The 18,308-nt window shown below is 34.6% G+C and overlaps 1 protein-coding gene across 5 annotated transcripts in view; it reads right to left on the bottom strand.

The window, feature by feature from the left end:
* The window catches only part of fras1 (Fraser extracellular matrix complex subunit 1), a 249,754-nt gene that overhangs the window by 169,568 nt on the left and 61,878 nt on the right, over positions 1-18,308 (bottom strand). For all 5 annotated transcript variants that reach the window (XM_005165335.5, XM_009301656.4, XM_021476261.2 and 2 more), the window contains 3 exons: positions 3,654-3,761; positions 1,426-1,518; positions 864-1,023 (listed from right to left, as the gene is read on the bottom strand). In XM_005165335.5, the coding sequence (XP_005165392.1) occupies positions 864-1,023; positions 1,426-1,518; positions 3,654-3,761 (361 nt within the window). The remainder of the gene's footprint in view (positions 1-863; positions 1,024-1,425; positions 1,519-3,653; positions 3,762-18,308) is intronic.

The raw sequence follows: 18,308 nt of genomic DNA, 5'->3' as shown, positions 1-18,308 counted from the left end.
TCTTCATTTTAATTGTTACGAAGCAAATGCTAACAGCAGAAGCATGAATCCAAGTACAGTTTATTAAAGACAGGTCATACAGGCAATGATCAACACAGGAGCAAAACAATTATTATTATTAATCCAAAAATGATGTCAAAAATCAGGCTAAAGGTCAGGCGAGGCAGCAAAGAATCAAAAAACAGTACACAAACAAAAAAGATCAAAACACGGGAAAACTAGACAATGGATAGCGATTTGTCGTGCTACGCAGGGTAAACAATACTTAACAATGTGTGTTGCATAGAGAGGTGTCTATGGTTCAGTTAATGATTCAGTGATGAGCTTCAGCTGTCTGTGTCATAATCAGTGATCTGGAACAGGTGTGTGTGTGTGAACAGATAAAATGGGATTGCGGGTGGAAGGGCATCAGCTGTGTAAAACATATGCTGGTTAAGTTGGCGATTCATTCCGCTGTGGGACCCCTGATTAATAAAAGGATTAAACCAAAAAGAAAATGGCTACTGGTTTCCAACATTCTTCCAAATACAGTCTTTAGCTCTCATCAAAAAAAAATTAGATTTATAAATAAATATATTAATTAATTATAAAGATTTAGAAACTCTTCAGGGTAAAAACATGATGAGTCAATTTTTTATTTTGGGCCTCAGGCTAAATACAACCTCACATTTTTTTTTCTTCTATTTTCAATTTGTTACTTAACAAATTTTGGAAAAAAAAACAATAGAGCAATCACTTTCACAAAACAATGTAGTATCCTTTCAAGCTGTCTGTGTGTGTGTGTGTGTGTGTGTGTGTGTGTGTGTGTGTGTGTGTGTGTGTGTGTGTGTGTGTGTGTGTGTGTGTGATTGCAGTTACTGTACCTCCATTATGAGCACAAACTGGACAGCAGTTTCCATCTGGGATAAAAGGACTCTGGTCTTTCCCACAGCTGAGAGGAGGACAGGCGCGTGGCCCACAGGTCACCTTCCCATGAGCACATGTGCACACTGAACATTTGGAGTTACTCCATTGACTATCATGCTGAGGAGAGAACGAGCAGTAGATCAATACCTGGTTAAAGCGACGTGTTTATATCATTGGTGGCTTGACTTTTAAACTGTAATATTTATTGTTCAGAGCCCCAATGCCAACACAGTTTGCTCCCAAAAGTAAATGCTACTTGACTTGGAAGCTACGCTGCTAGAATTTTAAACACAGCATCAAGTGGCTCTTTAAAAAAGGGGGTGATTGGGACAAAAAGAGAAGCTCTCTCTGTCTGTGAAGAGTGGAACACAAACAAGAACGCTTTTGTGCACAAAATCAAGCAATCAACGAGCCGCTGGTGCTCAAGCAAAAAAAGTGGGAAGATTCGCCAAGGGACAGGATGAGGCTTTTAGCATCTTTCAGTGGAGGAGCTGTGTCATCATAAGCAGCGTTGCTTACCCCATAAACCAGTCCTTCATGGTGACAGATGCCGGGCGACGGCGCAAAGCATTCAGGACAACACTTGTTAGGTGGGATTCTTAAACGCTCACCCTAGAAAAACATCCAGAGAGAGAGGTGGATTAGCATGCAAAACATAGCTTTAAATGAAGATAGTAAGCACATGATGAGTTTTCAAAAATTACTGATCACTTCAGAAAAGGTTTAATTCAGAACCAAAGGGAAATAATAATGAATCTACGGTAACAACAGTAATGCTTATATATTATTTTTTATATGCTTCAACATTTTATCACTCAAGCAACTATATGTTTGTAACCTTGCTGACATTGACTATATGTTAAATATGGTAGATATATGGGTAGATTTCAGCTGTGGTGGGTAAGACAGTCACTCCCAAAAGCCACTTTGGCTGGTTGAAGAGAATTTTTAAATTGTAGTTTTCTTAAAAAGTAGAGTTCAACAATAAGGATTGCTTAATGAGGGGCCAGCATGAAAGATGACAATAATAACTGTTTGCGTGAGCAAAAGAAACCAGGTGAATACCATATGAGAGGATGATCACGTGCACAGGCAATCCTGATGCACCGACAAGGGCTTCGGTGTCAAGGCTGATTTCAGGTGATGTGATGCGAGTGTAATTATATATAATATTTTTTTATTAATTAATTTTTTTTATTTTTGGTGTGGCTATAGAAAAAAGTCATTTGAAAAAAAAAACTAATTAGAATGCGACACTATAAAACCACAACCCATTTCCTCATGCTCATTGAGCAAGATCATATACAGCACAAAAAAGTTAAATGAACGAGCAGGCATGTGGAAAACTCAAAAAAGTCATTTTAATTATAATTTATCTATTAGTCATTTTAGCATGCCAAAGTTAAAGTTCTGCATTTAGAATATATTTTCCTAACGAACTAAATTGTGGCTAGTGGAAATGGTGAGTGGCTTGTAATGTTGGCTGGTGATCAAAAAAGTTAATTCAATTCAATTTTATTCATAAAGCAATTTAAATCAACACAGTTTACCAAAGTGCTGACAATAGAGAGTAAAACAAAGCACAGCAAGTACATAAAGAAATAAAATAAATAAATAAATAAACATAAAATGTCAACATCTCATGCATGTGTTTTAAGAAGAGATTTAAAAACAATAATGGAAGAGGCTTGGCTAATATACAACGGCAACTCATTCCAGTTAAGATCAAGCCCTGAACATATGTGTGTGTGTGTGTGTGTGTGTGTGAATATTATTATTAATAATATATATTATAAATTTTTTTTTTTTTTTCAAAGTAACCTTTAAGTATACATTAATATTTTGAATGAGATTTTATTTTTAGATTTACAGTTTACTTTGTTATGCACAGTTGTATTTTTCAAGATCTCTATTAGTCTGTCGTATTGCTATTTTTGTTTATTTTGTACTACAAAATTTACAATTGTGTACAGTTACATATGAACTGTACAAGAAAAAAATGTTTTTAAAACACACTTTTCATTTGTTCTAATGGCAGTAATTTAATTACATTGTGTTTTTGACATCTCCACAAGATAAACACTTCTATAGGGACCAATGTTTATTCCCTAAAACATCCTATAAGTATATTTACATAACTATTTTAGCACATTCATTGGCACATTTTAGCACATTAATTTTGAAAATAAAGTTTTAAAAAGAATGTTTTTGCAGTGAAGCCATAGAAGAGATTGCCCTGAAAATGTTTCAGTGAACAGCTCATAATATTTTAGTAAAACATTTTTACACCAAAAACAACCTTGGAGCTGAAATGTGCTATAGATGTTAAAGTTATTTATGGATCCATCAATGCAAATAAAGAATCCTTTCAGAATATATTTATGGATTTTTAAATGACTAACTCACAGTTACTTTTTCCACACACAAATGTTTATACCAGACAATGAAATATACAAACACTCTTGAAACACCATTTAGGTGATTCGATCCGAGGACCAAAACTAACTGTTGTATCTGTAAATGAAGTCCATTAGAAACCTTTTGGGAACAATAATGTTAACAAATACTGACAGAAATACTTGATAGAGCCCTCGTGGTTTGAACCATTTGCTTCTTAGTATTGGTTGCTTTTAATTGGACTGAAAGCATTAATGTTTAATTGGCTGTGTATATTCCAATGCATTCATTTATCCAGGCACTGTTATTGCCCTGTTTTAATGGCCTGTGAGCAAATACTTCATTCTTACCCTCGGAAAGTCACACTGGGGATTTCGGCAGCGCGTTGGTTTGCAGATGACAATATCATTGTAGCAGATGCAGTCTTGACAGGTGTCTGGTTTCCATGATGTATTATTCTATAACAGGAAGAAAAGTACAAAGACATAAATCCATGCACACCGAATACTGTCATCTTTCAGTTTATGGGGCATGAATTGCGAATGACACGACACCATAAAAGCCAAGCCTTGACATCATTACATATGGAGACGGCAGCATTAAGACAAGTCAGAGATATCAGTGTCTATATATCCGATATAATGAAGAACCCAGAAACAGATCTGACCAGTAATGAATTCTTATCACAATATTTGATGTGATTTTTTTGTTAGGTGTGTTAGAAAGCCTGAATTTATCTTGCATTTAACCCCAGACATGTTCATTCTCTACAATAAATGTTAGAGCATCAACAGATAAGACTAAAAGAGGTCGTTTTGGCATTTTAAGATGTATTAACAGTCTTCCCTGAGGGACCTACTCTTTTAAAAGGGTATCAGATGAACAGATAGGTAAAACAGAGCGGGAGCCTATACTTTCAAAGTCAATGTAGCCTTTTTACTGAGCTACTCTAAGCACACACAAACAGACAGAAAACACTGTGAGAGTTTGAACTGGTCCTCAAACAAAGTGCTTTTAAAATAGTTGTAAAAAAAAATGTTATGAATCAAACACTGTGCTGCATTGATTAACATAAATTTGCAAGTCAACATAAGTTTCTCACAGTATAATAACATTGGATAAAAATATCCCGGTTTCACTGTATTGTGATTAGTGCTCTGAAAACAATTTTTTTCCCAATTAAACAAAATACAGTATATTTTATTTTAGGAAACATTTATAACTAGAATTGTACATTTCCTAAAGAAAACGTGAGTGGGGTTTCCCATAACAATTCGCTAGGGTAAAATATATATGCTAATTGTGTTAGCATTATGCTAACATCATGCTAATCAAGTTGCTAGCATGATGCTAACATGATTAGCAGGGAGCGAGCTAGCATGATGCTAATTGTGTTAGCATAATGCTAACAACATGCTAATTGGGTTGTTAGCATCATGCTAACATGATTTGCATTGGCTTGAGCTGGACCTTTTTTAATGGCAGACTATGGGATCAGTTTGGAGGCGTGGCCTGAGAGCTTCATTATCATACTGAGACCCTGTTTAGTTGCCTGAGTCAAATGTGCCCACCCCTATGACTGTATGACAATCCTATGTAATGCTTTTGATGTGTGACATTTATAATGGGAGTCAATGGGACTGAATGGATTTCAATGGCCCATGTTAAGTCAATGGGAAACTTTGGGACGTCCTTGCAACCCATTTAAGATGTTGTGAATCTCATAATTCCACGAAATTCACACTTGGCGCTATGATTTATAAAAAGTTCGTCCCTATGCTATGTCTATGGGGGAACCCAGACCCCTTATAAAAGTCATAGATACATACTCTTGATAAAACCGCACAATTTGACAGTACTTTCAAGGGTCTGTGGTGAAAGCTGTGGGACTAGTTGTGCGCCCAAAAAACGCACAGAAGAAGAAGGAAGAAGAAGAATAAATATGAAGATTAACAAAAGTGGAAGCAAACCCCACTAATAATTTGCAACAGTAAACATGTCAGACTAAACAATTGAAATAGATCCTTGACTTTTGCTGTCTTTATTAGTTTAAATAACACAGAAACACATTTAAAAAAAAACTATATGTACCTTAAGAATGGTATAACCAACAGGTGTCAAACTCAGTTCCAAAAGGGCCGCAGCTCTGCACAGTTTAGTTCCAACCCTAATTAAACACACCTGATCAAACTAATTGAGTCCTTCAGGCTTGTTTGAAACCTACAGGTAAGTGTGTTGGAGCAGGGTTGGAACTAAACTGTGCAGGGCTTCGGCCCTCCAGGAATTGAGTTTGACACCCCTGGTATAACAGAACATTTTTGTGGTTTTAAAACCTTGACTTTTTCAAAACACGGTAAACGGTAAATCGTCCCATGCCTAGTTAACACAAGCCAAGATTAATTTGGTCAATGACTAAATTGACAAAAATTGTCAAAATAAGAGAACAGTGTGGGTGTGTGTTTGTTATTAAATCCCAGTGGGGGCTTAAATCTGATTGCAAAGAAACACATGGGAACTTGTGTCACCGTGGCGAGCAAAATTTCGGTCCCTATGAGTGAACATGTGTATCAATAACACCATATGAGGTATTTAGAAAATGTAAAAATGCTGATTGTTTTTTGTGAGGGTTGGATTTAGGAGTAGAGGGATAGAACATCCAGTTTGTATAGCAGGAACATTATTACATCTATGAGAGTCCCTACCTGGATATAGGAACAAGTCTGTATTTATAAAAAGCAGTCAGCATTGCATGACAGTAAAAATTTGTGTTTATTCATTCAGATGTCATCTTACTGGAGTGTATGTCAGTCTTGCCTAGTACACACAATAAACATGACACCATTTGTCATCCAGTTAAATCATAAAATATGACACAGCTATTTTTAAAAAGGGATTTTCACTTCAACTTTGCATTCGTTCGGCAGTTGTTGAGTAGTTTATACCAGACTGTGTCCAATTTTAAACTTATTTCTGCGATGTAGTCTCTTTACTTATATGCTTGCTTCAGGCTACATGATGATATTAGCCAAATTTTTGGTGTGATCTGATGACTTATAAATGATAACAGGTGTTTTATCTCTTATGGTCAGAGAGACAGAGATACATTAATCATTGACGTCCTTGTAGGTTGAAAGTTTCACCCTGTTATAGACATCCAGAATGTGACAGCAAATGATAATTAGGAACCAATGTAGAGTTTGTGCAAGGACATACTCTAGGACACTTCTAGCACCTTACTAAAATAATAATAATTTTTTTTGGTGTGGGATTGCACATAAATTGAACCTCCTATGCACTGAATCTTCATAATAATGCGAGAAATTTCCACACACATGTACTGTATTTGCTTCATCTTGGATCAAAATGTCAAAATAGCATATACTTCCACAGAAGCATAAAAAACACCACAAATGGGCATATTCTCTGATATTCTGCATCATAATGAGCTGCTTGTAGATATAGTATCTGCTATAAAGTTATTTTATTCAAATATTACACGCTGTTTTGCACTTTGTAGTGTTGGTGATTATAACTGGAGCCTGCAGGCTCAATATAGCACTCATAAAGCGTCAGTAAATCACCTCTTCAAAAAGCCTGTTTTATCTAAAGGTAACATATAAGTCTAAAAATAAACTCTTTCCTCACTGATATTCATCATCTAACAAGCAGTGCTTCAACTGTGAGGAGATGCATGCAATGTAGCCTATTTTTATATTGTAATAAACACAATTCAATCAAAATCACTACAGTGAATTTAACCGTAAGACATCAATGTCTGATTTTAAGAATATGTTCTGAAACTCATACAAAAAAAAAATAATAATAATTAACTCTGTTATTAAATCAAAGTCTGTTATGAAATCAAAGTCTATCATTATAGTAAGTCTATGTATGTAACAGATATATGCCCACAAAACTTAAATATGCTCTTTCAGGTCATAAATTCTGTACAGCCGCATTCTAAATCACACACAGTGACAGCTATCCTGAGGAGCCAGCATGTCAAACTGACATTTTGAGCAAGTGTTGATGGGTTGCTCGTTTGAGCACAGCACCAAACCTCTGAAGTGACGCTTGCAACAGATGTCTTAATGGCGAATGGCCCCGGTGCGGCTCCGAATGGTCTTGATGAGATCTGAGCACACTCAAAATCTCACAAAACAGTCGGTGGTTTCCAGAGGTCCAGAATCATGTTATAGTCTCAGTTTTTAGCGTTGTGAAATGATTTCTGATGCATGATGTGACACCTTAAGCTAAAATGTGAAAATGTAACAATGCACATGTAAAGATCAATTTATACACTACCAGTCAAAAGTTTGGGGTTAGGTTTTTTTTCATGCTTTTTATTATTAATCTGTTCATCAATGCGGCATGTAAGAAATGTAAAGAAATCATTAAATTGTTAAATAAAAAATTGAAATAACTGCTTTTTTATTATAGTTTAAAGTTATTACTCCAGTCATTATTGTTTTTATTACTTTTACCATTATTATTATTATTATTATTATTATTATTAATAATAATAATAATAATAATAATCAATAAATTAATAATATAGTGATTTTTGAAGGATTTTGTATGTCCAAGAAGTCCACTCAAATGGGTCTAAACTATACGTTTCTTTCTTCTGTCAAACACAAACAAAAGATATTTTAAGATATTCTATATCTTTGAAAAAAGCACAATTGGTCATTGATACTATGAAAGTCAATGCATTTTTTTTAACTTTCTTTAACATATCTTTTTTTGTGTTTAACAGAAGAAACGAGTAAATGATGGCATCATTTGTGGTAATAATAAAAAAAAAAACATGTACAGATATTGAAATTCATCCATTTCTTAGTATTTATAACTTTGGGGTTTGATTAAAATATCAAAGTCCCCATGAAACGAAAGCTGTGACTGTTATTTTTTTCATATTGTGATGCAGTTTAGAGAACACCACAAAACTAGCAATGTGAGCTAACAAAATCAATCATGTGGTTACTTTGGATTATTTGGGGATTTAATTTATTTAATATAAAGGTATTATGATACTTGTTTCAAATTTCAAATAAAAATATTGTTATTTAGAGCATGGTATTGGTATTGTGTTGTCTAAAAATGAATATAAATGTCTGAAAACATGGCTACAAAAAAAAAAAAAAACATCTATATGACAACTGCCTGTGCAGATTGCTGAAGAACTACAAATCTGCTACTTTAAAGAACTACATATCCAGTCATGCACCGTTCACATGCACCTGTTGCTCATTCGGTTGATTACACACTGCCGGGAGCTGCTCATGAACTAATTATTAGGATTATTTATACATCGCACACACACACACCAACACACACACAAATCAGGGCTGAGTCTTGCTTAACTGAAGAGTGAACTTTACAATGTTTTTGCCTTGCTTTGCTTTGCTTTGCTTTGCTTTGCTTTGCTTTGCTTTGCTTTGCTTTGCCTTGCCTTGCCTTGCTATGCCATGCCATGCCATGCCATGTTAGTTCCTGTCTGCTGCCTGCATTTTTGACCATCTGCCTGTTGTATGACCATGACTCTGGATTTCCCTGTATACTTTAGTTTGCCCCTGTGTTAACTGTTGCTCACAGACCATTCTTCACCAATAAACCTGCATCTGGATCCGCACCTCAGTTGTCAGCGTTCCTCTCACATTACTACAACATTTTTTTTATTTTTATTTTTGCTTTCTGTGAAACAAAAGGAAATTTAAAAAATAGATATTTACTGCCTATTATTTACTTTGTACAAAAAGGAAGTTAATCACTGGATCTGACAAGCTGCTAATTTAAAAAAATCATAATTAACTTTTAAGTTCATAACTTCATATAATAATATTTTTAGATATACCATGAATGTGATATAAACTATATTAATGAAGCCTGGTGTTGATAGAAGAACTGCAAAATTAAATAGGAGAAGTGTGCTGTGATATCTTATCTAAACCATAAATTAAAAAAAAAACTTTAACACAAATCCTCTGTTTTTCCCTGACATTTCATAAATCATAATCTTATCAAACCAGTCAAAACACAGCAAACTTTAATTAGCCTGAGTCAACAAACTCTGCACCTTAGGTGGAAATACCTTAGGACTTTTCCATCTAGAATCTAAGCTTCTGCTTCTTGTTCACTGACATTATGTTCGTATTGCATTGTGGGTTATGCGAGTTAGCAAAGCCCTGAAGTACTGCATTTTTAATCAGTGGTTTCAGTAATGACTGAGAGGATTTTGAAGCATTTTTTGAGCGAGCAATGCATTTAAGATAATGACTTTTTTGTCAGCTGAACAAATTAGGGCACAGAAGTGTGTGCTTGTAATAAAATTATAACTGACATCCAGCTAATGAAATTATATATTTGAGCTATTTGTTAGCTGTGGCGTTTAAGACTTTAAATTAAATATGAGTTGTCACAACACATTTCCACTAGGAGCAGCACTGAAACCTAAACTATTAACTGTTTTGGAAGTTAATATAAAGATGAAATTAAGTAAAATAAATAAATAAATAAATAAATAAATAAACAGGCAAAATCAAAAACACTAAATTTGAAATAAATAAAGACTTGAATCTTATTTAATTAAAGAATCTTCTGCTGTAATATTGTGACTTTAACATTGTCATGGTTTCATTCCATACTGCTAAAAAAACTATATGTCAATCAATGAGGTCCTGACAACAAGTTTTATGTTACTTTAATTTTAATTAGTCAATCAAGTTTTTTTGTTACAGTTAAAATGTATATTTTTAGTCAGTTTGACTAAGCTGAGATGATTAGAAAAGTTAATTTGATTAAACTAAATATTTTTAGATTGCAGCATTTTTACAGTAAAGTACTTTACAGTTAAGTACTTTTACAATATACTCATTAATTGTAATGATAAATATTAATGAAACAAATACTAACTTTATCAACATGTATCATAAGAAATTTATTGAAATCAAGTTGAAACAATAAGTAACATGAATTTAAAAGGAAAATGTACAATAATAAAACAACTGAAATAAATAATTGTATTAAGAGAATTCTGGAGCTTATCACTTTGAATTAATGATGATAACACTTTGATTTAATTTAATAATTATTTTACAGCCATTTCAATGTAAAATCTAGTTTAAACTGTTTTATATCAACATAAATATTTTATTAATAATTTGATATGATAATTAATAAATTATCATTCATTGGAAGAGAGGAGAGTCTAAGCTAGGTCTCGAGAGCTCTCTTGAATTAATTAATTCAGCCTATTTCTTGATTATTAGGAGTTTTCAGGGTGGAATGAACTGCCAACTATCCCAGCATATCGTCACCTTGAAATTATATGGTTCTATCTGCGTTCTGAATGATTTTGCGATATTGAGCTCCAAAGTTTTTGCAGTCCATAACAAACAGTATGTGTGTACCATTCTTTCATTCATTTCTTTTCGGCTTAGTCCCTTTATTAATCTGGGGTTGCCACAGTGGAATGAACCGCAACTTATCCAGCATATGTTTTACGCAGCGGATGCCCTTCCAGCTGCAACCCATCTTTGGGAAACATCACACTCACACACTACGGACAATTTAGCATACCCAATTCACCTGTACTACATGTCTTTAGACTGTGGGGGAAACCGAAGCACCCAGAGGAAACCCACGCGAACACAGGGAGAACATGCAAACTTCACACAGAAACGCCAACTGACCCAGCTGAGGCTCGAACCAGCAACCTTCTTGCTGTGAGGCGACAGCACTACCTTCGCCACTGCGTCACCTTTGTGTGTAACATTTGTTTTTTGAAATAAAAAGCCTTGTAATGTAAACAACTTATAAAAAAACATCCCATAATGCAAATAAGTTATCATTTAATAAGAATATTTCAATAATTTAATTTTGACAAAAATGTCATATAGAACCTTATAATTCTAAGGTGACGATATGTGGTGAATGCCCTGTACTAAAACACTCATATACTGTGCCAATTTGGTTTATTCAATTCACTTATAGTGTTATATATACAGTATGTAGTTAGTATTTGGACTGTGGGAGTACATGCAAACAAAGAGAGAACATGTAAACTCTGCACATAAACACCAACTGGCCCAGCCGGGACTCGAACCAGTGACCTTCTTGCTATAAGGTGATAGTAATGACTACTGAGCCACTCTCCCACCTTGTATGGATTAATCTAGGAAAGAGGGGAAGGAGCATGGGTGGATGGGGGATTCAAGACAAAGACAACTAGGGTAAGGAAATCTGCTTATTTATGTAAGTTTGGATTCACCTGATTGGTAAATGATTTGATAACTAGTAAGGGACCAGCTGTGGTCAATCATAAGCATGTGATCCTCTTGAAATTGGTTTACAAATAATTATTTTTTATTTTCATTTTAACTTTAAATTTACATGTATTCATTTAGCAGATGCTTTTTTATACAAAGCAACTTACAAAAGGTACAAAAGGTTTCTTACCAAATTCAGATACGTTTGTCCTTAAAACTGCAGATTACTAAACACTAACAGGTCGTTTTACAGGCATTTACATTTTTTCCCCAAAATAAAGCCAGAGTGATCATCCTTGTCAAAAAGGCTATTTGGTTGATGTATTGTGTTACCTGAAACACACAGTAAGCTTGAATGAACTCCGGTCCTGCTTTAAATTACTTATGAGAAGAATCGACAAATAAGGACACATTTACATTTACATTTACATTTAGTCATTTAGCAGACGCTTTTATCCAAAGCGACTTACAAATGAGGACAAGGAAGCAATTTACACAACTAAGAGCAACAATGAATAAGTACTAAAGGCAAGTTTCAGGTCTGTAAAGTCTAAGAAGGGAAGTGTTAGTAGTTTTTTTTTTTTTTTTTTTTTTTTTTTTTTTTTTTTTGTACAATTAGTATGATATTCAAAGAGGCAATTGCAGATTAGGAAGTGAAGTGGAGACTAAATAGTTGAGTTTTTAGTCGTTTCTTGAAAATAGCGAGTGACTCTGCTGTTCTGATGCAGTTAGGGAGTTCATTCCACCAACTGTGCAGATTGAGCGTGAGCGTGAGCGTTCGCGAAAGTGATTTTTTCCCTCTTTGGGATGGAACCACGAGGCGACGTTCATTCACAGAACGCAAGTTTCTGGAGGGCACATAGATCTGCAGAAGTGAGTGCAGATAAGAAGGTGCTAGGCCAGAAGTCACTTTGTAGGCAAACATCAGAGTTTTGAATTTGATGCGAGCAGCAACTGGCAGCCAGTGCAAACGGACTAGCAGCGGAGTGACATGTGCTCGTTTAGGTTCATTGAAGACAACCCGTGCTGCTGCATTCTGGAGCAGTTGAAGAGGCTTGATAGAGTTAGCTGGAAGCCCAGCTAGTAGAGAGTTGCAGTAATCCAGTTTGGAGAGAACAAGAGCTTGAACAAGGAGTTGAGCTGCATGTTCAGATAAGAAGGGTCGGATCTTTCTGATGTTATAGAGTGCAAATCTGCACGATCGAGCAGTTCTAGAAATGTGGTCAGAGAAGTTTAGTTGGTCATCAATCGTTACTCCAAGGCTTTTCACCATTTTGGATGCAGTAATGGTTGCCCCATCCATCTGGATTGAAAAGTTATGGTGTAGAGTCGGGTTGGCAGAAACTATAAGCATTTCCGTTTTTGCGAGGTTCAGCTGAAGATGATGATCTTTCATCCAGTTGGTGAAGCTAAAACTAGGTCTGGATCTGGTCCAGTTGACATGTTTGGCTAACAAAAGCACACTGTGGGTAAGATGTACCTGCGAAATCTCCAGGAAACACTAGAGTTTGTGTGACAGAACAGATTTGATGAATCTGCTGGGGAAGTAATGGGACATATTTGGTGGGCCACTCAGGTGCAGTTCAGATACACACCATTAGCCACAGACAAACGGTCTCTTGTGTGCACCGGATGATTAAAGACTGTCTATGGAGAAGAAAACTATTTATCTTCTGTGTCTGTGTCATTCTTAAGTATCAAATGACTCTGTACTGAATAAGCAATAACCATGGTGGCTATTAAAGTTGAAATTAAAAACAACTATCTTCGTTGTTTAAGTTGATAACTTAAATTCCGAAAACTGAACAGTGTAAATGTTCCTGTTTCCTTTCTGTAAACTAAAGTCTGGTAGCCAAGCGAGCGGAAGGTAATTGAGTCCAAATAGAGCTGGCCTTGATTTAGACAGTGAGATATCAGCCAGAACCGAACCATTGCGCAGACTAATTCAATTAGAGAGTGTGCTAAATCGTGTCCTTAGCCAATTGAGTTCACTAGAGCAGAGCAGGGGATGACGGACACAGTTACAGCCACAGCAACCTGACCCACAGAATAACAGATCTTAAGATCAGCCTTTCTAGTGCTGGGTTGCGACACGAAGAGTGTCCATAATAGTTGAGCGAGTGAGTGAAAATCAATCTTGAAGAAGCACATTTCGAATCAAGTATACCTACAGTATATGTTATCAGTATATAAAGTTAAAGTCAGAATTATTAGCCCCCCTGAATTATTAGCTCCCCTGTTTATTATTTTTCTTCAATTACTGTTTAAGGGAGAGAAAAAAAAACATTTCAACACATTTCTAAACATAATTGTTTTTATAACTCATTTCTAACAACCAATTTATTTTCTCTTTTCCATGATGACAGTAAATAATATTTTACAAGATATTTTTCAAGACACTTCTATACAGCTTAAAATGACATTTAAAGGCTTAACTAGGTTAATTAGGTTAACTTGGCAGGTTAGGGTAATTAGGCAAGTAACTGGATAACAGTGGTTTGTTCTGTAGACTATTGAAAAAAATTGAATAAAAAAAAATATATATATATTCACACACACAATTACAAACTCTGTCATCTTGTGTTTGATGGCAGGTGGCTGATATTTGACTTCAATGTACAAAATGTAATGGCGAAAAGTTAAGACAATGAATTGTTTATGTTGCTTTAACTTATATTAATAGGTTAATCAGGTTTCAACTAATTCTAAGTTGTACAAAGCTTAATATTCTGGTCAGTTAAATTGATGTAAGCTGAGATGACTAGAAACAGTGTAGGACATAATTATATACACTGTATATAATAATGTAAAAAATATATGAACAATTATTCATGACAGCATATGTTTGTAATTCATTGTAACTTATTAAACTGAGTTAACCATGATCTAGCTTAATTTTAAAAGTAACGCAAACTGTTTTAAGTCAGTTTAGCATAATATAAGTTCAATGGACTCATAAAGGTAACTTGATTCAGCTTAAATATTTAAGGCAACAACATCTAAGGTGAGATCGGTCTACTGGTTTTTCCAGTTAACCAATCCCATCACCTGTTGAGGTAAAACCATGTGACTTTTTTCATGTGCATTAGGAAATGTATACGGTAAATGTTTTTGCCATTGATGTTGATGTTTAAACGTAATTTTATTGGATAACAACCTAACAGACACAGTCATGCACAAATGCACATAAGATTGATTGTTCACATTTGTATAATGTATGCTCATTGCTGTTTACAAACCTTTTGATGGTGTAGGGGTTCGCAAAATGCATTTTTTTTTTAAATATGATACAGTGGTTTCATGGTTTGGTACACTGGTGTCATGGTTTTTGATAAATAAAAATATTTTTTTTTAGATTTTTACTAAAATTTTATATTAAATTTAAGATCATTTAGCATGATATTTTATTTACTTCGAAAAACAATGATGGACAGATACGAATGATGGACAGATGTCGCCTACGCTGTTGTTTTCTATTGGAAAGAATTTGTCAATAGATTATAGTACAGGGTAGCGCTCCTTTGAAATGAATGTGGGACAAAGGGTGCAATTAAGGACTCGCCATCCGGAGCCATAGATATGTAAACAATTACATCTATGATCGGGAGTTTTTCTGATTGTCAGTATGCAAATCTTTTTTTTAAATTACAAAAATTATAATCACTTTTTCTATATGGATGGATAAGTGACCGCATGGGTATTGCCAAAAAAGTGTGTGTGTGTTAGTGTGCATGGAAATGTATTATCCTCCCTCCCTGTTAAACTTGATTCAATCCATGTCCTGAAACAAACCCCCTCTCCTGCTTTCACTTCTAAATCTAAGAGAGGAAGAAATTGATTTGTAAATGAATCTCTGTTATAAACGACACGTGTGAACCGCCAATATCCCTGCGTCTCAATGTGCACATTGAAATTATGTATATGATATATGTTTCTGATCTAAACTATATATAAAATTTATAACATTCAATAATTTATTGTGGAAAGTATGCACATTGAGGTGCAGGCACTGTTATGTTATCAGGCACCCTTAAGTCACTCAAAAACTAGCTGTTACTTCACTTAGCCGACAATAATACAAGTTACTAGCAATGCAACATCTTTTTGTCATTTTTTATTTACATTGTTTGCTGATTTTATTCAACAAAAACTAGCCTAGTATTTAGTGCAAGTTGGTGCTAATTTGCCTTATGATAAGTGCATTAAGTGATTATTATCATCAATAATGTTACTTGTTGAGCACAAAAGTTTGTAACATACAAAAACAAAAACAAAAATAAAAAAAAAATATATATATATAGTAAGATATATATATATATATCTTACTGTACCTATGAAATGTTCTGCCCTTGTGCTTTGTTTTCTTTGTTTGCTCGTTACTATACCTATACAAAACACAGAAGTCCAGCATCTTCAGATTGGCTTTAGCCTTGATTGACTAAGTGCGGTTGAATGACTTTGGTCCTGGGAGCACTGTACAAATGTGGTGACCGTATTGATGCATGCTCAGGGTCCATATGCGATGTCTAGTGCAGGGCTTCTCAAACTTTTCAGCCCGCGACCCCTAAAATAACAACACCAGTGACTCGAGACCCCCTCTATGGTCAGAGGTGGTTATAAGCATACAAATATTGCACACAATGGTGCACACACATCAATAGGAACTATAAAAACAAGCTTATTAACAACACAAAAAAGTGCAACAGTCTATTTTTTATGAACTATTATTCATTTGTTTAATCTAATATTAATCTTAATGAGAATGATGAGCACAATGTTTATATCACAAGACTATTTTTTTCTATAATTTTGGAGACTTGGAACCACTTGAAGATCATCCTCCATGTTCAGTCGTGGCCTTTATTTTTAATGTATGTGAGTGCCATAAAGGTGACATAGTTTAATATTGTACCGTAAAATCAATCTGCTGCAACTAGCACTATTGCTGTGATGTCAATCTAGCATAATAATCCCCCCCAAAAAAATGAAAGGCTGATGAGTTTTTATTTGCTTGTTTTTTTTTTTTTACTTTTGAATATTAATTATATATTAAGTATATTTAAGTATAAGTTAAAACTATTTTTATATTCAGCAGGTTAAGGATAAAATATGATAGTTCTGAAAGTTCTGATAGTTCTATAATAGTAATAGTTTAATAAAATATATGACATTTTTGGAAATCACCAAGCGACCCCCTCTCATTGTCTCGCGACCTCCCCTGGGGGTTCTGACTTCCACTTTGAGAACCACTAGTGTATATGGATGGATACTTGACCCAAGCTACTCCTATCTTCTACATATTTAACTATGTAAATAAAAAAGCCCCACACCACGTGAATGAGGTGCTAATAAACAAAAAATTGTGGATCATCGTGATCCAAAAAAAAATAAATAAATAAAAAGCATTCAGCAAAACTACACATAGATTAATTAGTGATCTGTTACAGAACATGATCCCTCTGAAATCCCTGCGCATGGTGGACATGTAAAAAAAAAAGCTCCAGTGACCCTCTCCTTACTAACAGGATGATGTAAAATGCATGAGGGACATCTGGCAACATGTTTCAGGAAAGGTTGGTGTGTTGAAGACAGCAACATGTTTCTTTGAATAAATCTGTGCTACAAATACATTCAAATATATTCAGTCTCTTCACTTCAATTGCCTTCTACACAACTTCGTTCTTATGCCAGCCAAGCATGATTATATGCAAATTTCTTGCAAGGCAAGCGGTGAGACTAAAAGGTTGCCAAAAAGGACGTCTAAATCTATTTGTCACTGCACAGATATGCTCAAACCATCATATCTTGTTTAGGAAAATTAAAGCAACTAAAAAAAACCACCATAAATGAAATGTTGAAGGGAGAAATTCTACAACTACTGTTCATAGCATGTTCTAATTAAGCTTGCTTTTCCTATCAAAACTAATTGAAATGCCCCAGGGTAGATTTAATTCTCTGTTATTTTAATAGCCAGCACCAAATACAACATATTTTTAAGCAAATGTGATAATTAGCCTGCTGAATATCTGATTATCACCTTCATCTCTAAATTGTCATCTGAATATATTTCTCCATGTGCTCGGTTTTATAAAGGCAAAAGAAGGCTGTCTTTTTTTATTCACTCTATTTCCCACTTACATCTAGGAAATTTCCTTTTGCAGATGACTTGAAAACCTCTAGAGCAAAGTAATTATCGCTTAACTGTTCTGAAGCCGTAAATGCACGACAGTTACACTTATTACTCTCATTAAATGGCAAGATTTCATTATTAGTGTCAATCTTTACAGAAAAATAGGGATAGGGTCTCGTAACTAAGAGAGTATTTCAAAAGCTATTCAGAATTTATAGAGCTGCCAGATGTACTGTGGACATTTTAGTTGACTGCATTTAAATGATACGATACATGACTACAGAAAAAAGCAGCTTTTAGTTTTACTGAAGAGAAGATGAATTATGAAGCCATTGATACAGTTGGTGTGTATTAGGGCATACAAGTGGCAATAAAATGATTTAATAAAAGTAAAGGTGAAATTAAGCAGGAAAAGCAACATGATCAAATCCATCATGAAGAATTCTCAGTAATTTACCCTTTATGTCTTACAGATGCGAAAAAATTATGAAAAATCCCAAGAGTTTTGTTTAAAGTCCCCATGAACTGGAAGCTGTGACCGTTACTTATTTCGTCTTGTGACACAGCTCCTATCAAAATATTAAATGACACAATAGCGGATTATG

This window comes from Danio rerio, chromosome 5, assembly GCF_049306965.1.
Source record: "Danio rerio strain Tuebingen ecotype United States chromosome 5, GRCz12tu, whole genome shotgun sequence".
Lineage (NCBI taxonomy): Eukaryota > Metazoa > Chordata > Actinopteri > Cypriniformes > Danionidae > Danio > Danio rerio.
This window is presented reverse-complemented; position numbering and strand designations above follow the sequence as displayed.